This window comes from Misgurnus anguillicaudatus, chromosome 11 (assembly GCF_027580225.2).
Source record: "Misgurnus anguillicaudatus chromosome 11, ASM2758022v2, whole genome shotgun sequence".
Taxonomy (NCBI): Eukaryota; Metazoa; Chordata; class Actinopteri; order Cypriniformes; family Cobitidae; genus Misgurnus; species Misgurnus anguillicaudatus.
Genome location: NC_073347.2, coordinates 3,240,824 through 3,265,289, shown reverse-complemented (window position 1 = coordinate 3,265,289; position 24,466 = coordinate 3,240,824). Strand labels below are relative to the sequence as shown.

Genomic DNA, 24,466 nt, shown 5'->3' with positions numbered 1-24,466 from the left:
TGTCTGCGTTTCCAACCTTCCCCCATCCCAAAACATGATTATACACCGCTCTTTTGGGGAGGGGAGAGATGGGGGTGCTGTGGGCACACTGCCCTTCCCCGATGGACAATCTTCTCTCCAGGTCGGTCTCTTTAAAGGAGCCGTCGCCGGAGGACGGGGCCGCGCCGTGCCATGCGGGGAGACGATCGTTCCCGTGAGCCCGACACAGGGAATAAGGGGAGTTTAAGGTTTTCGGAGGGGTGGGGTGGGGGAGACGGGCTGCTCTTTGATGGGGAGGGGTGTGTGTGTGTGAGAGAGAGAGTAGGGGGGTGGGAGGAGTCCTGGAACTGCTATTTGTAGATGCTTGTGATGGATTACTGCTGTGCGTGTGTAAGAGGGAAGCAGAGAGATTTTTTGTTAGTGTTCCATTTCCCCCGTTCTTCAGTCAGACGACAGTGCGCCACCGAGGAGACGCAGGCGCGTTACGCGGAGCCAGGAACGGAACGCAACTCCGCCGAGAACAGGAGAGTTTTTGAGGATCGCGAGAGAGGAGACAAGCTTGAAGGCGATCATGCCCGCGAAAGGTGGAGGCAGACTGGCACACGTCCACACACTGCTGCTGTGCGCGGCTGCGCTCAGCGGTTGCGCCACGGCGTGCCCGGCGCTCTGCGCGTGCAGCGGTACCACGGTGGACTGCCACGGGCTCGGGCTCAAAACCGTGCCCAGGAATATACCCAGAAACACAGAGAGGCTGTGAGTAGACACTCTCAGGATATCTGAAAATGAGTGGCTGTGTGTTGGGGGGCGGTTGGCTGCGTCGGTACGATTTGAATGAGAACAATAGCTCAGTGAGATTCTGCCATCCCGGACAGGTACGCTTAGCACGCGGCACACTGTATGGGCACACAAGGTGATAAACTTTGCACACAATGCGTTTCTCTGTGAACTCTGCTCAGAACTCATCTGTCTAATGTAAAGACTTTAAAATTGTGTACTTGCTCAGATAATGTCATGATGAATCATATGCATGATCTTATCTTTGAGAAACACACTGAAGGAACCTGTCCATATCTGATTCATCTTATTTATTAAATCAAACATCTACATGAATCCTCAGTCAAAGACTTGCATTCAGAAACCTTGCCGTTTAGGTGGGTGGTGAGAAAGCACTTCCATTTTAGGAAATTTTTCTTTTAAATTGTGTGAATTTTAAAGTCCAAGCAGTGATCACACAGCAAACCTACATTTCTCAAATACATCAGGTGTCAGTGAGCTAGATCAGTATTCAGATATGAGGTCTTCATCATCATGTGGAGTTTGACACAACTCCTGTAAGCCACTTCAACACATATATAAACTTATGCATGCTTTTTTGCAAAGCTGTTAGATGGTGGAGTGATTCAACAGCACAGTTCCAATGGTAACTGTGATAAGGATGACTTTTGATTACATTTTATTGACAACATCATGTTTAATGACATTCCTGCCCCATCCAAACACACAGAGAAGCTCTTTTCCATTATAGACACTGACCTTCACCTTTTGCAAGAATAGAGCAGAAAGGTCAGGTGACAAAAACAGTGTAGAGAAGATGAATATTTTCATGCTTGCTCGGTGACACACATCAGTCTCTTATGTGTTCTGAATTAATTTCATGTCCCAGCTTCTTGAGTTCTGTAGCAGATGTCCAGAGATTCAGTTCTGCCCGTTTCATCTTTGCTAATGCATCTATTTATATACACTTAGGAAACTGCAGTGCTTGAGATCAAACGGTGCCGATGTGTCCAGCGCGAGTGATCTGATCGAGAATTCTCTTTAAACCGGAGCGATCGCTCGGAGCGCTCTGAACTCCGGCACCGATGTACTCAAGAATTCTCCATGCTGGCCAAAAGTCCTTCTCACTGATTGCTTATTGATTGTCTTGAAAGTGAAGTGAGGCTTGGCGAGCGAGAAACATTATAGGCTTTACTGCTGGATCTCGCTAATAAATCTCATAACCAATATAAAATTAGATTGTAGGGCTTTTATCGTGTGAGAGTTCTTTTGTGCTGCTCCATCACATCACATTGCAGAAAAATTGTTTAAGACGCGTGTCCCTCTTTAACTTCTATAGGCAGTATATACTTCACTAAAGTTTTTACTCCACTACAGTTAATGGGAAATGCAAACTGTCTATTTTGGTTGGAGAAATGTTAGGATAGGTGCACTCCATACATATGATGATTGTTTTCATCAGCCAATCATTCACAGGATGGAATTGATGGTTAATGAATCAAAATATGAATCCTGTCTTAAGATGATTTCTGCGCTCATTTGTTTCTATGTTAGATTGATAAATGGGTCCTGATGGATGCAGACCAATTAAAGCTGACTTTAACTGTATTAAAGTCCTGTATCAAAGACATTCCATAAAGCACTGCTTTCTAGTTTAATTCATTAGCTGGATAATAAGTGCTTGTGTTCTGACAGAAACAGCCATGGCACGTTTCCAACAGCAGACTTTTCTCTTTAATCTGGGAGTTATAATGAGCACGCTTTATGTTTTACTCATGTCAGATGCAAAGCAGAAATTCAATTTGTTCAATTGTACAGTGCTTGATGATTTACATACATATAAATCATAGATGGGATGTCGTGAAATGATTTAATTTATTTATTTGGCAAATAATTAACAAATTGCTAAATGAAATTAAAATATTGCAAACCAAAGTGCTTTTTATAAAATATATATTTGATATTGAATATTATAAATGCACACTTTGGAGTTTATGGTGGTGTTTTAATTGACGCAGAAACTAAAACAGAAAGTAAATAAAAGAACTAAATAACAAAAGAAAGTTGAAGATTCAGAACGCCCAACATTACACTAAATAAACATTGTGTTTGAAAAAAGTTCATCGACATTTTAATGATACATTCAGTATAACTAAACTAAACTCAGCAGATGAAATGTACTTTATTTATTTCAATGAATGTTCATCTACACTATTTTTTTTTGGTAATAGGAAATATTGTGAATATTAAAATACAAACATCTGAGAAAATACAGTAACATTCACTCAGTAATGTTGAATTCATTAATGACTTTGTAGTTTGTCATTTGGTTATATGATAATAGTGCTTTATTGTTGGTAATATGTACTGTGAGTGTGATGTAGTTTATCTCTTCATTTTAAAGACATTACTCATGTGCACTCATTTCATATGTCAGTGTGAAAGATAAGCATGCTGTTATACAGTTTTGTGTTTATGGGTCTCAATCCCTGTACTGCATCTGCTTAACTATTTATTTATGTATTGCAAGCACATTACATACAAACAATGACCTGTTAGCACAGACACGTCCCACATGTAGTGTTCAACCTTCTGCAAGGAGGTTTTATCTGCACAAGTATGTCACACAGGGAACGCTTACCTTTTAGCAAGGACACTCTCTTCATACAGTCATGCCCCACATATACATCACTCACAGTTTTCCAGGCATAGTAACTTGTGTTAGATCAGTTGTGTTAGATCAGTTGTGTTAAATCAGTTGTGTTAGATCACTTATGTTAGATCAGTTGTGTTGGATCAGTTGGATTAGATCAGTTGTGTTAGATCATTTGTTTTAGGTCAGTTGTGTTAGATCAGTTGTGTTAGATCACTTCTATTAGATTACTTGTGTTAGATCAGTGATCAGTTGTGTTAGATTCAATTCAATTAAATTTATTTATATAGCGCTTTTCGCAATAGTTAATTGTTTCAAAGCAGCTTTACATTAATAGGAGCAGTGAAAAGCACAGAAAAACGACAGATAGCACAACATAATACACAATAGCATAAGCAGCTAAATTTGCTGTGGCTATGAATCAACATTATAAGCAAGCGTATTACTAATGTAACGGATAGAAGATGGTGCTAAGTTAAGCCCAAGAAGGCTGCCTCCTTGGGTTGAAAAACCCCTAGGAGAAACCCCCCCCCCCCGCCCCCCCGGGGGAAATAAAATAAAGGCCTAGGAGGAAAAAACCCTTGGGAGACATATATGTATATACATACATATAAACGGATAAGGAGATTAAGCGGAGATTAAGCGGGTTCTATCGGTGATCGTTGGTCAGGCATCAGCTGGGCATCACGTTGAAAGACAGCCAGTAGATCAGAGGTGTGTGTCACATGTACCGGAACTGGGTCTGTTTGTCTCATTGTCCTCGGGGTGGAGGACAAGACAGGGAGAGAAAACAAAATCATATTAGCGTAGGGGCCGTTCACATGTAATGCAAGTGTCACACAGTGATGTGGTTTAATCAGCTTAGTTTCAGACAGACTAACTATTGCGGCATAATTATGTTACTCACAGTTGAGGATTTAGCAAATTGGGGGCCCAATGCGAAGGTACATATGGTAACTAAGGGTCACCTTCCGGTCTTTAAGAGAAAATAAAACCTGTCGACCCCACTGTCGTCGTTAATGCAGGTTCAGTGGCAAACGGGTCTCTATTGCATACTATTCACAAGTTACACGAAAACGCCAAAATCGCAACCCGACCATACATGCCAACCCGTTTGAGTAAGGCCTGAAGCCCCACTGTCGTCATTAATGCAGGTTCAGTGGCAAACGGGTCTGTATGGCATACTATTCACAAGACACACGAAAGCGCCAAAATCGCAACCTCGACCATACATGCCAACCCGTTTGACTAAGGTCGGAGGCCCCACTGTCGTCATTAATGCAGGTTCAGTGGCAAACGGGTCTGTATGGCATACTATTCACAAGACACACGAAAGCGCCAAAATCGCAACCTCGACCATACATGCCAACCCGTTTGACTAAGGCTGGAGGCCCCACTGTCGTCGTTAATGCAGGTTCAGTGGCAAACGGGTGTGTATGGCATACTATTCACAAGTTACACGAAAACGGCAAAATCGCAACCCGACCATACATGCCAACCCGTTTGACTAAGGCTGGAGGCCCCACTGTCGTCGTTAATGCAGGTTCAGTGGCAAACGGGTGTGTATGGCATACTATTCACAAGTTACACGAAAACGGCAAAATCGCAACCCGACCATACATGCCAACCCGTTTGACTAAGGCCTGAAGCCCCACTGTCGTCATTAATGCAGGTTCAGTGGCAAACGGGTCTGTATGGCATACTATTCACAAGACACACGAAAGCGCCAAAATCGCAACCCGACCATACATGCCAACCCGTTTGACTAAGGCCTGAAGCCCCACTGTCGTCATTAATGCAGGTTCAGTGGCAAACGGGTCTGTATGGCATACTATTCACAAGACACACGAAAGCGCCAAAATCGCAACCCGACCATACATGCCAACCCGTTTGACTAAGGCTGGAGGCCCCTCTGTCGTCGTTAATGCAGGTTCAGTGGCAAACGGGTCTGTATGGCATACTATTCACAAGACACACGAAAGCGCCAAAATCGCAACCCGACCATACATGCCAACCCGTTTGACTAAGGCCGGAGGCCCCACTGTCGTCATTAATGCAGGTTCAGTGGCAAACTGGTCTGTATGGCATACTATTCACAAAACAGTGCCAAAATCGCAACCCGACCATACGTGCCAACCCGTTTGAGTAAGGCCAGAGGCCCCACTGTCGTCGTTAATGCAGGTTCAGTGGCAAACGGTGGCAAACTATTTAATGCAATTCATTTTGAAGTGTTCATGCTGATAAACTATATAACTATTGCGAGTTAAGTACCTTTACTAGACAAATTATGTGAATGCTTTGTTGAAGAGAAAAGTTTTAAGTCTAGATTCTCGGACATCGATTGGTAAATCATTCCAGAGCTTAGGGGCTAAGTAGGAAAAGGATCTTCCACCTTTAGACACTTTTGATATTTTAAGGATAATCAAGTGACCAGAATTTTGCGACCGTAGTGTTCCTGATGGATTGTATTCTGATAGTAGTTCGCTAAGATATGAGGGTGCTTGGCCATTTAGGGCTTTGTAGGTGATTAGTGATATTTTAAATTGTATGCGATATTTAACTGGTAGCCAGTGTAAAGATGCCAGAATTGGGCTTATGTGGTCATACTTCTTAGGGCGAGTAAGTACCCTTGCAGAAGCGTTTTGAACTATCTAAAGCTTGTTTACCTGATTTGCATGGCATCCCCCGAGTAATGAGTTACAATAGTCTATTCTAGAGGTCATAAAAGCATGGATAAGCTTCTCTGCGTCAGATGTAGACAGTATATGGCGTATTTTTGAGATATTTCTAAGATGGAAGAATGCTGTGCAGCAGACGTTGGCGATATGACTATCGAAGGATAAGTTGCTGTCGAACATCACACCTAAGTTCCTAACCGTGGAATATGGCACCACAGTGCAGCCATCTATGTGCAACTTGTAATCTGACATATTATGTTTGTAGCGATTCGGTTCAATAATAAGTATCTCTGTCTTATTGGAGTTGAGCTTAAGAAAGTTATGTGCCATCCAGTCACTAACATCACTAATGCAGTCTGCTAGCTTAGAAAACGTGTGTGTTTCGCTGGGATGTGAGGAGATGTAAAGCTGTGTATCATCCGCATAGCAATAAAAACGTATGTTATGTTTCCTGATAATGTCTCCTAGGGGTAACACATATAACAAGAACAGGATAGGACCTAAAACTGATCCCTGCGGTACACCGTATTTAACCAGGGAGTGATATGACTCATTTATATAAACAAAGTGATAGCGATTGGTTAGATACGACCTAAACCAGGCTAACGCCTGACCACTGATACCAACATAGTTTTCTAGTCTATTAAGTAAGATTGTGTGATCTATTGTGTCAAAGGCTGCACTAAGGTCTAGCAATATAAGGATTGAGAGTTCATCATGATCGGATGTTAATAGGAGGTCATTTGTAACTCTAAGCAGCGCTGTCTCTGTGCTATGGTGGGGCCTGAATCCTGATTGGAACTTTTCATATGTACTATTATTTGTCAAGAATGTGCGTAACTGGCTTGCCGCTACTTTTTCTAATATTTTAGAAAGAAAAGGTAGATTTGAGATTGGTCTAAAGTTATTAAGCTCTCCCTGATCAGCGGTTTAATAACTGCTAGTTTGAAAGTTGTTGGAACGTATCCTATTTCTAGCGATGAGTTAAAGATATTTAGTACCGGGGTTGACACTACAGGGAATACCTCTTTAAGTAATTTTGTGGGAACGGGTCTAATATACAGGACGATGATTTGGATGATGTGACTAGTTTAGAGAGCTCATCTATTGTAGTAGGTTTAAATGAATCAAGATGTTCAGCTGGTAATCTAGTGTTAAATGAACTAATGGGTAGAGTGGTGGCTGCCTGGGTAGCTACGATGTTTTCCCTAATAGCTGTAATTTTGTTAGAAAAGAAGTTCATGAAATTGTTACAATCGTGTTGAAATTTACTATTGGTTTCTGTTTGTTCTTTGTTTCTAGTCAGTTTTGAAACTGTGCTAAAGAGGAAACGAGGGTTATTATGATTCTCATTTATAAGCTTGCTAAGATAGGTAGATCTGGCGGTTTTTAAAGCCTGTCTGTAGTGTTTAACACTCTCTTTCCATGCAGCACGCCATACCTCTAACTTTGTGCTTCTGTCATTTCTTTCCATTTTTCTGGCTGCCTTTTTAAGAGCTGCGGTGTGATGGTCATACCATGGAGTTGGCGGTTTTTCTTTGATTCTCTTTTTTCGAATGGGAGCAATGGCATCCAACAGACATTGTTCAGGTTTTCTATTACAATATCTAGATCTTCACGGTTATCTGCTACATGTTTAATTTGGGACAGGTCTGGAAGAGTGCTAATAAAGCTATCTTTAGTGGTGGAAATTATTGTTCTGGCTAGTCGGTAGCATGTTGTGGATCGAGTGATCCTATCTAGAAGTACAGTGTATGACACAAGGCAATGGTCAGAAACTGCATCACTCTGAGGTGATATTTCGATGTCATTAATATTAAATCCGAGTGACAGAATTAAGTCTAATGTGTGCTTACGAGTATGCGTGGACCCTGTCACGTTTTGTCTAATATTGAGAGAATTCAGAACATCCATAAACGCACGTCCTAATGCATCTTTTGGGTTATCCCAAAAGATCAGTGATCAGTTGTGTTAGGTCAGTTGTGTTGGGTCAGTTGTGATAGATCAGTGATCAGTTGGGCTAGATCAGTGATCAGTTGAGTTAGATCATTTGTGTTAGATCAGTTGTTAGTTGTGTTAGATCAGTTGTGTTGGGTCAGTTGTGATAGATCAGTGATCAGTTGGGCTAGATCAGTGATCAGTTTTTTAGGTAAGTTGTGTTAGATCAGTTGTTAGTTGTGTTAGATCAGTTGTGTTAGATCAGTGATCCATTGTGTAAGATCAGTGATCCATTGTGTAAGATCAGTGATCCATTGTGATAGATCAGTGATCCATTGTGTTAGATCAGTGATCCATTGTGTTAGATTAGTGATCAGTTATGTTAGATCAGTGATCCATTGTGTTAGATCAGTGATCAGTTTTTTAGGTAAGTTGTGTTAGATCAGTGATCCATTGTGTTAAATCAGTGATCAGTTGTGTTAGGTCAGTGGTGTTAGATCAGTGATTAGTTGTGTTAGATCAGTTGTGTTAGATTAGTGATTAGTTGTGTTAGATCAGTGATCAGTTGTGTTAGGTCAGTTGGATTAGATCAGATCAGTGATTAGTTGTGTTAGATCACTTGTGTTAGATCAGTGATCCATTGTGTTAGATCAGTTATCCGTTTTGTAAGATCAGTTGTGTTAGATCAGTGATCAGTTGTGTTAGATCAGTTGTGTTCGGTTTGGACTACAGCCCTCTACTTCCCAGTTAAATTATGTCAAAGCAAGAGTGTTTGACTAAACTCCGCCCGCAGGAATACGTCAGTCGGCAGCTAAGCTAAGCTGCTGTCCAATCACAACACACTAAATAAACTACACAATCAGAACTCATTATGTATTTCTGATGGAAGGACTTTATAGAACAAATAAGACTTCAGCCTGTTTTTAGGACAGTGAATACAGCTCTATAGAGAGAAGTAAATTGTGTGAAAAATATTGAAGACATGTTATATCGCGCACTGTAAACACAATCAAAGCTTCAAAAACACAGGAAGACTGAGACCTTTAAGAATCATTACACTTTGGTTCAGTTATTTAAAACATCAATACATTGTCAGCTTGTTATCTTTTCTACAAGCACACAAGGTTACCATAGTGGATTTGCAACTATTTAAAAACCTCAGTTTGTATTATTCAAGTTTTTCAAATATTTTGCTTTCAGATCTGTGCTGGCCTCTTTGCAGACCTGATTTGTTCTTACTTTCCTTAGTTAATTGTTGCAATTACTTTTCTTTGTGTGATGAAATACTTTTCTTTTAGAATTAGCTTCTAATTTTAAACTCCGGCACATGGAGACAATGAATAACAGATGTTAGAGAATTCAAGCTGTGTTATCATTGGATGAGAAATGACTTAAATGAATGATGTAACATTGCTTCTGTTTCTTGAAAACTAATTATTCCTCTCATTTCTAAATGACAAAACATCTGACACACATCAGAGACTGCACATTGTGTGAATATGATGATGAGAGAGACTAACAACTAATATAACATCCCAGTAATAATGAGCACCTGATAGCTTTACTTGTATGTGTGTTAATATAACATCTATATCCAATACTCCACTGAAGAATCACTAAAATCAAATACAAAAAGATGTTACGTAAGGAATAATCAATGGACGTAGAATAAGTAAGGAATAATTGATGACGGGCCATTGAATTATAAGAAAATAATGCACATCCAAGGTGCATTATTTTCAAATAATTCAAAGGAGCGGAGTCAATTATTCCTCTTATACCAACCACGGTTAGCACAAACATTGCTCTGGTGCCTTTTTTTAAGAAATTTGACAAGTTAGGTGTGCGGTTATCAGAAATTAATGCATACCCACAGAACATTTCTCAACCAATTAGAATGCAGCATTCAACAGACCCGTGGTATAATCTGAAAATAATGCACAAGCAAGGTGGTAATGCGGCACGATTTCACTAAGATTTTTTTGCTTACTCTTTTCTCATTCTTGATTTTCTCATATGTTGAAATCATAGATGTCTGTCTCTTGCTGCTCACTCTGTAAATATTTTCATTTCATTTTTTAATCCGGTTATGGTCTTGGCTAACTCGTAGCAGTCAGTTATTTATTTCCGTCTGCCGGCGCATCTGTGTATACATCTGTCTACAATCTCTCTGTTCTGCTGCGGTCCCATGAGTGGTCATTAGACCCAATAGAAAGTTCATGACTTTGGATTCAGTATTCATGAGAGATTTGGGTATGTGTGTTTCTCTTAGTGATTGGACAAGAGCTTTAAAACAAAAAAGAAACATATGTTTAGTCTACAGTAATGAGCAGTAACCCACAGTGTTTTTGGGCAGCAATACTGCGTGTGTGAGTGTATAAATCACCGAGTCAGAGTCACTTAATAAATACTTTCACAAAATCCCATTCACAAATGCTTAAGCTGTTTCACATTCACAAACAAAGGAGAATATATACACGAATGTGACTATAACTAACATTCATAAAACTCATTTATATTTCAAAATACATTTTAGAGATCCATAATCAAATTAAAAATTATGAAATGCAAACGGTACACAAGTGTCTTTGTTGGATCTGTTAGAAAGATGATGTGTGGATCTCTATTTTGAGTGTTCCAGGTGTGATGGAAAGGTTAATAACAGAGGATATTTGACAAACAGCAGTCAACAGACGGGTCGGTGTTTGGTGCTACCCAGATTCCTCGGGTCTGATGAGTTAAACTGTGAGAGATTTGCATACAAGTGAATTTACCTATGAGTTTCGACCCAAAGCAGTGGCAACAAGGACACTAGTCAACATTTAAAGTGCATCAAAAACGTTCATCGAAGTTGTCCTAAGACAAGAATGGGTATTGGAATTAAGACTTTTATGAAAGGTTTAGATCCACTTTAAATGTTGACTAGTATAGATAAAAACACATGCTAACATTTTAACAATGAAAAGGAAATAAAATGCTCTGATTCAGAGAGGATATAATGGACCTCAGATACTAATACTGAGACTAAAGTTCCTGTAGAGAATAAAAGAGATGCAAGTGTTGGATTAAATCCCATTCACACAGCAATTTGGTCCCAGAAAATGTCCATAAAATTGTCAGAGAGGCTTCTGTGTGAACACAGACATATTCTGTAATTGTTCTGCACTGTAAAAAAAAAATACTTTGCCGCCTTAACATTTTTGGTTAAATCAACTGAGATTTACAAGTTATGTCAACAGAGACGAGTTGTCACAACTTATAAAATATAGTTGAGAAAGTCTACTTAATTTTATGTGTTATAACAACTCACCTGTAGTCAAGATAAATAATAGTATGTTGAAATGACTAGTAAATCCGAGTTGATTCAACAAAAATCTTAAATGCAGCAAAGTATTTTTTAAAGTGTGGGATCTCTCCCATAAAGAGGGCCTAGTAACATTGCTGTAACATACACACAGAAAGCATTCTGTGTGAACCAGAGGCAGAAACAACGCCGTAAGGGACATCCCGTAGTGTGGACGCATGTGTCATCGCAACAAGAAGTTATGGTTCAGCTCTTTAAAACCGGGATTTAAATGCATATAAACATTCACAACAAGAAATTTCAGCAAACTGGACTGAAGCAGAGAACAGAGAGATCATCACTAGAAGTCTTCTCAGGTCCAAAGAAATGTACCCGACCCCAAATGACCCGCATCAAATTTTACTGGAAAAAAAATTAAGAAAGACCAGAGACAAACCCAAAATTAACGACTCAAAGCAGTGGCAATCTTTTTTTTTACCTGACTGGATGGAATGTAAACGGCACCGACGTGTGCGCAGTCTGCAACCCCGGTGGCCTCGCAACCAATTTGACCCACTGATACATTTATTTTCATTTTGTTATCTGACGATGAAAATTAACCACACAATCTCATAAGTGTCTTGGCAAACAGAGGAGGGGTGGGAAAAGGACATCGATGCACACACGCCGCAAGATAGTTTGGGTCGTCTGGGGTCAGTTTGACACAAACACATTAATTTTGAAATTACTCGAGACCCGATGCCTATGTGTATTATTATACACGACCCATATCCAAGGCACACGTGAAATTTTTACACCCGAACCTGCTCGCGTCTCGGGTCGAACTCCGGTTTTTGGATCTAAGTAACGACCTCTAATTGTCACTATCAGCACTGAAGTTGAGATCATTCACCAGTATGACAGAACAGCGCATTTGCTGCTTATGATCCTAAACAAAGATGCACGTGCAGAAAATCGTGGATAATTAGCAAACTTCAGACAAATCTACCAAGTGCAGGACTTTAAATACATCATGTGTCTTTACAGGATCTTTATAGTATTTGTGTGAATGCACGCACAGATTTCGGAAAATCATTGGCAGTTTGAATTAACCAAAAATCAACGATCCCGGACAAATCCCAGACGCATTTATTTTCTGTAATGTCTGTAAGCAGGATTTCAGTATATGGGAAAAGTGGGTGATTATTATAAACCAACAGCTGGTGTTGTACCAACATTTCACTCCCGCTGAGATCTTCTGATAGGTTCATAAGCTGTGAAGGCCGCTGTCAGGTCTTTATCTCACAGACGGTCAGATTTCATTTGCTGACCAGTCATTCTGCTAAATGTGCATTCACTGTTGTGTGTTATAAGGCCGATTTCTGGATTAATTTATTAATTGTACTTACACGCTCCTGTATACCTCAGTGGTAGAGCGTTGCGTTAACAGTGCAAAAGGTCATGGGTTCAAACCCAGCCAGACATACTTATAATGTATATAAATGTATACCTAGTAATGCACTGTAATTCGCTTTGGATAAAATCATCTGTAAATGTACATATTATAGTGAATACAGTTCTGCAGATCATGAACTTGCAGGAATTACAAAAATGATGTGCGATCTTGCCAGAAATATCAGATGCTATATGTTATGTTATCATAGGTTGCTCCATATTTAGTTCATTTGTCTGTGTTACACATGAGCTATCATGTCTCTGACTTTAAAGTACATCATGGTTTCAGTCTTTTAGTCATATCATGTGTCATAAATCTAGAAAGTTTATTAGGAATAAGAACAGTTTGAGACAATGTTTGATTCATGACTTCATCCTGGAAGATGGGTCATGTGTGTCCATGAATGTGTGTATCAGGCTGTAGGATTCAATGTTTTTTTGTTAAACAGGCTGAAAGCACATCTTTGGGGTCTGTGAGCTTTCAATCTGTGTGCCTCTGCAGAAACTCAGATTCATCAGAGCAGACTTTATGTTTATTTAATCTCCAGCTGTCCTGGTTTGCTTTCTGTGTTCTTCTGTGGTTGTAGATCATCCGCCTCCAGGTTCAACATTGTGTGTTATTTGTGTTTATTGGAAGTACTGTCAGCTCAAATCTCTTTTCTTCAGACACCGGACGGTCACTCTGGACACTGTTTGTTTTTGGCACCTGACTCTACTAGACAATGTTGTTCATGAAAATCTGCAGTTACAGAAATATACAAACTACCCTGTCTATCATCTGATTTAACTCTATTCTGTTTTTCATTAACTAAAGCTCTGAATGTATGAATTGCAGCATTGTCGGTAGTTTAGATTCAATAAACCCATAAATATAAGGGGATGTACAGGTGATCTGTGATAAAGTCCTCAGTGACTTCATGTGCTAAATGCTTAAATGTAAATGTTACCACCACACTGTTATTAATGTTAAAATCATAACTGTTATATCCTAACCTGGATAGAGATAAAACAATATATTTAGCCATAACTGTGGGTTTCTTTTCCAGGGAACTGAATGGGAACAACCTGACACGCATCAACAGAAATGACTTTTCAGGACTCAAGTACCTCAGGGTTCTGTAAGTTTCATCTTTCTCAAATGACATATCTTTTTGAATGACATGATCTTGGACCTAGAGGAAAACTTTATCACTCAGATATTTCTCTTTTATTTAGAGACGGATGTTCATTTTAAATCATTAAATGTTTTTCATGAAATTCTTCCTCACAAGGAAATGACATTTAACGTGCATGAGACAATTGTTCACAAAAATGAGATTGTTTAGCTTTAAAATGAATGTAGATAGTTAGGATATATCTGAGTTTTATTAGAATCTCTCTGAGCTTTGACGATGTTGAGAGCTCTTGTGAAAGACTTGAGGAGACATACTGTACTGTACTGTATGTGAGACAGATTGAGGGTGATTGATGATTCCTCCCAACAGAAATGTCTGAGATGTAGGAGACTGAGATGCATTTTTCCTCATATTTCACCTGTTGGAGTTTTCTGATCAGACGTCTCTTCTTTACACAGGCAGCTGATGGAGAATCAGATCGTAACTGTGGAGCGAGGAGCGTTTGATGACATGAGAGAGCTGGAGAGACTGTAAGTGTTATAAGGAGGTGTTGGTCAAGTTACTTGGAAATAGTCATTAGTTACTGATTACTTCTCCAAGAAAGTAATCCAGTTACTTTACTGATTACTTTTTTCAAGAGTAATTAGTTACTTTACTAGATACTTTACTAAGTTTCTTTTCATAAACATGATGCACGACCTGAATATGCTATAGTATAAAGCAACATACCTTTCAGCCTATTTCTATTCTTTCTGCATATTCCATCATCAAAAATTGAATCAAATGAAAGATTCTCTTTTTTAACCTCTCGACGCGCACTAATTCGCGGGCGTGATGATGCCGTTTTTTTAACGCTGTTAACAATATCTATATAGCCTACTGTCTACACATTAATAATATTAACATTACTATGGTACTATACTTTATGGTTTAAAAAGTCTACGGGTTTAGCATCAGTGTATGGCCACTGTTTTGAGATACAGATGCTCTAGCATCATAAATATAGTATTTTGTGACAGAAGTCCAGATGACAACATGCAAAATATAAACGGGACTTTTTACCTTTGTGTTAATATAACGATCGCGAGTCGAATCCAGTCTGTTTCAGATGTGTGAATAACCCGTGAAATCAGTCTAATAGAATTCATCAAATGACCATTTTTGTCTACAAATGCGTATAATCCATGAAATGAAGATATATAGTCTGTTGTTTACATTAGAATTCGCATGAATGTCTTGTAATAGAATAAAATATACAATCTGAGGACTATTTACGTCGTTACACTGTATATGAAATGGAGCTGCAGCGGTCATGTCAGCTGGGGGTTCAGGGATTTTTTCAGTAAGTTTCACATTCCTGAGCCGGCTTGCTAGGTGTTTGCTCAGATTTGAGGTGGAATTTTTCGCTGTATATAAAAGTTTTTTTCCCACGCAGAGTGTACAGCGGACGCTGATGTTTTTGTCACCTTTAACTGGGTTAAACTCAAAGTAATGTCGGTACGTCCAAGCATTAAACGCTGCATAGTCTTGTTCTCTTCCGTGCTCCATGTTGTCTCTTCATGTTCAAAACAACACTGACTGACGGCGCGGCGCACATACGTCATTGTCACTCGACTCACTTCACAACACGAGACAGTCTCACGAAACAAAATCAAGGTTAAATAAAGCAGTAACGCAGCCTGCTTACGGGGAAGTAACAGGAATCTAATTACTGTTTTTGCAATTGTAATCCCTTACTTTACTTGAAAAAAGTAATCGGATTACAGTAACTTCTAATGCGTTACTGCCCATCACTGTTACTGAGATACAACCTTAGGAAAATCTGAGGTTATATACATATACATATAATATTTACATTATTGTTCACACTCATCATGAGTTTAAATAGGGGTGAAGCGATCACTATACTTTATCCTGTTGGTTATCTTTTTGGTGAGCAGCCTTGAACTTTAGATCATATGTCAGAACCCGTCCGATTCTGAGCTCCTATCCCAAAATAATGCTGTGATTGTAAATATGAATTTCCTGAGAATACATTTTATTCTCATTTTAATTTATTCACACAATGTTTTCTCAGTCTGTGTTTTGTTTCTTCTTTTCTCAAAGACGCCTGAACAAGAACCAACTTCAGCAGTTTCCAGAACTTTTGTTTCAGAAGAACGAGGCTCTGTCCAGACTGTAAGTATTTGGTTTCTTCATATTCTGGCTTGATGGTATGACCTGATGATAATTTTAGTTCAGAAGATACGACCCTGCGGGCGAATTATAGATGACGCTAGCTGGTTTACAATTGCTTCAAGATGGTGGATCATATCAACAAAACACGTTTTGAAACAAGCTACAGGAACATTTCTCACGTTTGTTTTGGCTGATTCATCTGTTGTTGGCTGCTTTCATGATTTCATGTGGTTTCAGGGCATCTAAACATCTGCGTAATGCCACAACATATAAACATGAACTGGTTTCATTTGACTCATTTGAAAGATTTCATATGATTGAAGTAACCTGCACCAATAAGTAACTTTAATGGTTATATCAGATAAAATAGCTCCTTAATGTTATAACTGTTTGCACCAACAGTTGTTTGTGGTAATTATAGTTAGCTCCACTGAAACATGTCAGTTATCAGGACTTCATAGAAAGAGAAGATCTGTTGTTAATGTTGAAAATATGCTATTAGGGGTCAAAAGATTTCAAGATTAGTTGCTGATGTTTATTGCACAGGGACACTTTAAACCCTTCTGAATGTACTTAAAACCAAAGAGAAAAAACATTGTGAAATATTCAGAACAAGTGGGACAGAGAGAGAGAGAGAGATAAAAGAGGGCAAACACAGACAGGGTTATCTGTGTATGTACAACAGTTTCTATATTTCACTCTCTTTAATTATTCATAGACAGGATTCACTGTGTAAAATATTCACAATAGAGGAGCTTCAGTCGGCGGGCGGCAGGATTGATGGAGATGAATCAACGTGTGTAACTTTATCATTATAAACAGCTCTGTTAAACACACTGGTTTGAGATTTGGCTGCTTTATGTGATAGCGCTGCTTTAGGATGTAAGCTGTTTGTGTTGAGTGTCACTGTAATTGTCAGCGCATTATATATATATATTCTGTTCATGTCTGAGCTCTCTGTGTTTTGTTGAGGTACTCACAATGACTACATGTGACACAAGTTTTCCTGCCTGCTGAAAATCTCCTACTGTACTCTACTCTTGTTTTCAGCTCAGTTCTTGAACATGTCTTTCAATGCACTGCTTTATATTGTATGTCGAGTGTGTGATGAATACTGTAAATGCTGTTTCTTCATGCAAAAAAAGTTTTTTTCCGCAATATCTTTCTTAACAGTTGGCTGTCTGTTTGTTTTATTTGTGGGTCCTGTCTCTGAAACCCTAAGAAGAATTTGGTTCTCACGATGCTGCATTAAGCAAAAAAAAGCGTTTTTGTGAGTGTTTATTCTGTGAGTGTATATAGAGGTTAGGAGATGTGCTATTCAAACCCGGTTACCATGGACCGTCACAGACCTCTTCATATAGACCTGGAATGTATCCAGTATGAGAACAAGGTAAAACATTCAGTGCACTTTCATTTTGGCCCTCTTGGGAAATCTGTGAAGTGCCCTGGATCAAACTGTTGCTGGTTTTTAATTATTACAATCATTTCCATTCTACTGAAAAGGTTCTGGAATAAATGGTCTTAAATTAAAAGTTGCTTGAAAAAAGTAGCTTTTAAAGATTTCAGTTTTGGAATACTGGGAATTCGGCTTAGTTTTGTTTTTTTGAAAATTCATGTGATCTCATAAACTCTCAACCTCTTGTGGCGATGATGTTGGGTTTTATGGCTTGGGAGGAGCATGCATTAACCCCGCCCCCTCCAAATGTCAGTTTGCTGCAAGATACATTTTTGAAGGAAACTCCTACTTTTCTATATCAAATCAATTCACAGTGCTAAACACAAGCCACACCCACTATTTTATTTTTGTAATGGAAATATGCCACAATAGAGAAGTAACGTCAATCATGACTTCCAATCGAGTGGGAAGGGGATGATGTGTTTTTGTAGGCAAATCCTGAAAGCCTGTTAGGATTTTAGCACTTCCGTTTCCATCGTCCTGAAGTCAATAGTTTTTTTTAAATGGGGGTTTGGTTAAACACTTTAAATAAGATCTTGGGTTAACATAAGATGAAGATTTGCAACATAAAACACCAGTAATACCCCTGTGACTTTTTAAAGTTTAAAGTGTCTTTATATGGGTGGTTGCTAACATGGGAGTTGCTGCATGGGACTACAGACTTTGCTGGCATTTTAAAAGTCATGATCTCAAAAACAATGCAACATCTTAACAAACATTTATTCACAAAGTATCAGGAAACATGTTTAATACAGTGGTCTCAAACCGGCTTGGGGCCATTCCTGAGACAATATTTCTGTAAATATCCAGTTTTTCTGTTATTTTACATATTTGTTATGTAACTGCATAGCAAGCAACATAATGATATATACTTTGCACAATACTTATATTGAGATGAGTGAGCTCCATATCATACAGTCTTTTAATCTTTTGTACGTTTCTCCTTATCTTTCCTCTTTTCTTAACCTGGGCACTTGATGACACTTTTTCTTATCCGTAGTTTAAAATGTATTGCATTATATCTCCACCTCGCCCTCCCTATATGAGGTGTTCCCATTGAAGCTGTGACTTGGTGTGAACTAACCCCACCGCAGCGCTTTGAGTGACAGCTGAGTAACCCCACAGACAGAGTAATAGATCTTCTCTGGATGAAAACTCCAAAGTCCCGACAAGATCGACTGATCGAATGGTGACAATGATATGATTGACTTGAGGTGCAGATGAGCAATTCCCTTTATCCTTGCGGATCATAGTTTGTAGCAATGGAAGACGCGCAACCTCTCATGCGCTTTGGAAAGAAGAACGAAGTGCTTTAACAAGCGTTTTTAGACAAAGCTTATTTTTTCGATAAATCTACAGAAAAAAATGAATGTTTATATGTCGAGGGAACCAGTGTCCCGCTAATTTTTCAGGTTGGCCCACAAAAATACGTCATCCCTCAATCATAGCTACGTCAATAGCTTGCTTGATGTTATGTATAAAGTGTGAGCAGTCAAATAGAAAGTGATGAGAGATAGGTCTACTTAAAACTTTATAGCACCTGTCACATTTTATGATGCCCTAAGAAATCCTGATTTTAAAGGGTGTGATTAAAGTGTCCACCTAGACTGTTTGAACTTATATCTTCTGACACAATCAGTCGGAGGCATTTTAACACTGCGTCTGCTGAATGAATAAGAAAGTAAAATAGTGATAAGAGCAAGAGAGACGTTCATCTTCAAAATAAAGTTTGTCCTGCAGATGACTTGCTATTTCACAGAGACCTAACACAAACTCTGTCGTAAGTTGAATGATCCCAAACGGTTGCCATGATGACGAGTTAAGCGTCCCTTAAAAACATCAGTACAACAACCTTGAGCACAAGAAATAAGGATGTCAAACACAATGAATAAAACTTTCTCTAGTGAACAAACACACTTAGTTTTATTTAAACAAAAAAAGTATTTGTATACGTGTTCACTTCAACATCAAAGCTTTTTACTCGTCTACCTTACACAGAAAATACATAAATCCTATACTTTATTATCAAAACACATAGGGAATTTAAAAAGGCTCATGTTGAATTATCTAAATAAGTTAATGCTAATCTGAATATATGAGAAACTCACAAAAAATTCAATGGTCCATTGCCACTTTTATCCAAAGCAACTTACACTGCATTCAAGCTACATTTAGTTTATTTATCACTATGTGTGTGAATATCTGGAAATCAAACCTATGATCGAGCTACATCAACACAACTAAGTTTGTTCAATGTGAATCGATCAACTTTACCAGTGCAGCTTGAGCAGAACATAACAGATTAGTAAGGTAAGGATACTAATACATTAAAAGCATGTCTGCATTTGTGATCGTAGAAACAACAAACAGCAAGCAATACCCTGCACTGCACAAAACAGTGTTTGAATCATGATTTAGTCAGTAGAAAAGTCTTCAAATATGAAAACATTGACTACTTATAGATTGTATTTCAGAAGCAGGAGGAATTATGATAATGACCATCTTGTCCACGTCGCCAGGCCCAGGAAGTAAATTGTTGCCTACAATCTGTGTGTTCGTTAGTAGGGTGACCATACGTGCCATTCTTCACGGACGCGTCCTGGCCAGTATTTGTCGACCGCATACGTCACAGAGGATTATTATTATTATTTTTACAGAAAAGCAACCGTTACATTTTAAGGTAAGAATGAAACTATGTTTTTAACTGAATGGCGTATGTGATCAACAAATACGACTTCCGGAAGACGCACTGAAATCCTGACCAGGACGCGTCCAGGAAGAATGGCACGTATGGTCACCCTAGTTGTAGTCCAAGAAAAGAGATTTACGTTGGAGACGATAACTCGTCATTGTTTACTTTGGGATTTGTACCTTTTGCATATCGTTAACATGTACAGTACTAATACACACCAAAGGACATTTAAAAACATAAATCGGACATGAATAGGTGCTCTTTAAAAATATTGCACAGTGGTAATGAGGTTGTTTTAACTGCCCATTTTCATGATTTGCATATAAATAGCACACAGTGTAAAAAGTCATGCAATACATGAGCCAAATTCTAATTTTGTGTGAATGCCAGTCCATCCTCTTCACTTATTACAGCGCATATTTTTGTGTCTTTTTTACCATTGTCGCATGGGTTTAGGGCAGTAATTCTCAAAGTGTGGTTCGCCAGTGGTCCGCCAAAAGATGACCTAAACTAGGCAAGTGTTTATACAATCGTCACTTATTTAAGTAGATTTTTAATGCACTTGCAAAACTGTGATATCAGTTCTTGCCATTCTGTTTTAATAACGTAAAAATGGATCGGTTCGGTTGTCTAAACCAAAGAAGAGTCAAAAGAAAAGATCAAGCGTCAACTGAAAGCTAAAATCCACAGATCTATTAGTTTTGTAATGTACTAGTTTTTGTTTCATGTGTAAAATCCCTGTAATTTTTCAGTGATTTTGGACATTAAGGGGAATTTTTTTCAGCATTTTATTGTTACCATAGTTACAACCATAGACTTCATATACCCACCACCTCAGTTTTAAACTAATGGCTCTTTGGAATGACATTAAGTGGGACCTAGGCTGTTATAGTATGTTTAATTGCAGTTTTTTTTTCATATGTGCAGTTTGTTGTTCATATTAAGCTGCAACTCATTTCACATTTACTTAATCAAATGAAATAAAATTGATATTATAATTTCTGAATATAGCATTGCATTTGTGTTTAAAAAATTAGTTTTTGACTTGAAACAGTTGCATATTAAACTTTATCTTAGCTTATCCTTCCTATTTTGTTGTTTTTTGAGGGCGTGTTAGAGTGGGATTCTATTAGGTGGTCCTCAGAAAAAAATTGGAAGATAAAGTGGTCCTTGGGCTGAAAAAGTTTGATAAACACTGGTTTAGGGTTAGAACAACTTTTTTTTTTACATAAAATGACATCCTAACGCAAACCCCAATTCTAACCCCAACTCCAAGCGACCATGGGTTAAAAATAGACAAAAACATGGAGAAACCTATGGCATTAAATTAGAGAACATCCCAAATAAGCCCAAGCGACAATGGTTTAAAAAAACAAACAAAATATTGAGAAGCCAATACGAAAAGATAAAAGAGAAGTGAACAGGAAGGACGCACACAAAATTGGATTTGGCAATATTAGTATTAGCATTGCACGACTTTCACACTGCAGGCTATTTATATGCAAATCATGAGGATAGGCTGTGTTTTAAATATAGTGTATGCTAGTAATTGTTTACTTTTATCAGTTTACTTTAGCCTGGAATTATGTTTGGTTTTTCTGATGCTATGCAAACCATCACAACAAACCTTTAGCTCTTTAAAAATAATAAGAATCACATTCAGAATTTGAATAAGAAAAATTACAATTCGATTTCCCCCCCAGATCATTCTAAAGGAAAAATTCCCACTTTTTTCAGAAATGAATTTCAGACTGAATAAATTCATCTCATGTTCATGTGGATTGTTATTAACAGAGACTTAGGAGTCGGTTGGCTCTTTTGTATTTTAGAGGAATTCACCATTCAACCCTTCCCATGGATGTGTTCAGTCATCTCTCGTCTCAGATTGACCTTTACTTGTATCGTGTGCTTTTCCAGGCTGCTATTGTTCCCAACAGTCGCTAAGCGATAGCGAGGCTCTGCGGTGTCACCAAGGAGATGGGCGACCTGCGTGTTTGATTTTGGGTCAGGCGTGATAAAGAATGGCACAATGGGGCCTGACATGTCCTGAAACTCCTACGCCATTTAGCAGACCATTTATCAGCCTCTCACGTCCTCTATTATAAAGACTTAAGCCAAGACCTGACAGACTCACAGCGTGTAAGCAGAAGATTGCTCAGAGCGCCACATTCATACAAACAGGACGACCATACGGGTGACAGTCCTGCACTACGCGGTTTTATCGCAGCTTCGTGGGCACCTAGCACAAATTGAGCTCAGACTCTTTATAAGTGTGGCGTCTTACAAGTCTTAGTTGTTCTTTCTTTTTTAAGGTTATAATATCAGACCCAAATGTAGAATAAAAAGAAATCATTTTTGTGTAATAAGTGTCATGTCTTATCTAAACCATGTTTTTAACTTTAGGGTTTATTTTATAACGGGCAGAGAGACTGTAAAAGATGGATCCTGCAGTGTTGATGTGCTTGATGTTTAATCATCTCTCATCTGAATTGAGAAAGCTGTTAATAAATCAAGTGTATACTGAAATGAGAGCAGATCTCTGTAGGACGGCATTGAGAATTTAGGGCTGCGTCAGTGAACGCTGAAGATTATTATTATTATTAAACACTCATTTCTACTCCCTCATGTTTCACAGGGCTGTTCTCTCACGAAAACAAGCTTTTCACCGGTTAATGTTAGGAGTCGGTGTATGAATTGATGCATGTTTGTAAGCGTGTGCACACACACAGAGTCCTCTGCAGATCTAATTCTGTCCTACTTCTGAAGTGTCAAATAGAGGACGTGAGGAACTTCTGCCTAATGTTCCACTTCCACCGAAACTCTTAAACACACTTTAAACAAGTGACGTATACTCCAGCGTGATTAATTACACAGAAAGGAAAGTCTTTAAATATTTAGGGGTAAGATCAGTCTGCTGTTTGTAATATTAAAGCTGAGGGATTCCAGTGAGACACGAGAGCCAGACGAGAGCATTGCCGTCATCTCCGGACTGAACTGCATTTCTCTTAAACCATTAGAGAGAGAGAGAGGAGATGTTAAAGCTTTCAGTAAAAGGTTTTGATGATGTCCATCATGTCTGATGTTATACAGACACTCAGAATCGCTCTGTACTGTAAGAATGGCAGGTCTGGCTTACACAAGAGTAAGACAATTGCATTAGCATTGACTACTTTTAGTAATGCTCAGTTTACTGCTGTGATTTCTGCTTTTTTTGCCACAAATGGCGTCTTCTCGAATTCATGTGAAGTACTTTCTAGTGTCTGACTCGCTATACTTCAAACATTGCCTTTCCGTCGGCATCCTAATTCATGATCAGAAAGCGTTGCAGCGTGGGCTGTGAAACAGATGAGAAATATGATCTGTAAGCTGTAGATGGGCTTGTGTCTGTACAGGTAATGGGCACCCAACGTGCCAAACAAATAGTCAGACATGCCACCATATCTGCTCTTTGACTCATTACACTGGCTTCAAGCTGCCTGGTAACCCTGTTTTGTCCTTTTTGTTCAGCTTTTTAAACAGTGAATGGTAAAGAGGAAAAAGCCAAATCCATGTGCAAATATTAGCCGAGGGAAACAAAAGAATTCCAGACACTCTCGCTCGCTCTTCCTGAATCATCTGAACAAATCCTTTCTACTCTCTCTCATTCATTGGTTTGCATGATTTGTGTGGTTATCTTATTTTAAACGTTGCAGTCTATGATCTGTAAAAAATTATTTGAAAGAATTATATCATGTTTTTACTGGCAAATGTCCTGCAGTGATTTAATTTACTCTTCCTACCTTGCGAAACATAAATATATTGCAGTATATTGGGAAAAAATCATGTTATATATTAGGCAACATATTCCCATATATGCACTGTAAAAAATACTTTGCTGCCTTAAAATTTTTTGTTGAATCAACTCAGATTTACAAGTCATGTCAACAGAGTTGAGTTGTCACAACTTATAAAATATAGTTGAGAAAAGTCAACTTAATTTTTTTAGTTATAATAACTCACATGTAGTTGTAACAACTCATCTCTAGTCAAGATAAATAACAGTAAGTTGAAGTGACTTGTAAATCTGAGTTGATTCAACAAGGATTTTTAGGGCAGCAAAGTATTTTTTACAGTGTGGGATTTAATATTTATATTTTCCAATATATTGAAATATATGCATAAACCATACATGTATATAAGATACAAAATATATTGCAATCAAGAACAAAAAGGGCACTATATTTCTTACATGTAATAGTTTGTCTTTATAAGCTTTATGCAATATA

General features: G+C 38.5%; 1 protein-coding gene across 1 annotated transcript in view; it reads left to right on the top strand.

Annotated features, from left to right (window-relative positions):
• Window positions 1-299: 299 nt before the first annotated feature.
• Window positions 300-24,466, top strand: part of slit1a (slit homolog 1a (Drosophila)) — a 75,681-nt gene continuing 51,514 nt past the window's right edge. Inside the window, exons 1-4 of the mRNA XM_073872820.1 lie at window positions 300-732; window positions 13,807-13,878; window positions 14,334-14,405; window positions 15,982-16,053. Coding sequence (XP_073728921.1) covers window positions 551-732; window positions 13,807-13,878; window positions 14,334-14,405; window positions 15,982-16,053 — 398 coding nt within the window. The 5' untranslated portion in view covers window positions 300-550. The remainder of the gene's footprint in view (window positions 733-13,806; window positions 13,879-14,333; window positions 14,406-15,981; window positions 16,054-24,466) is intronic.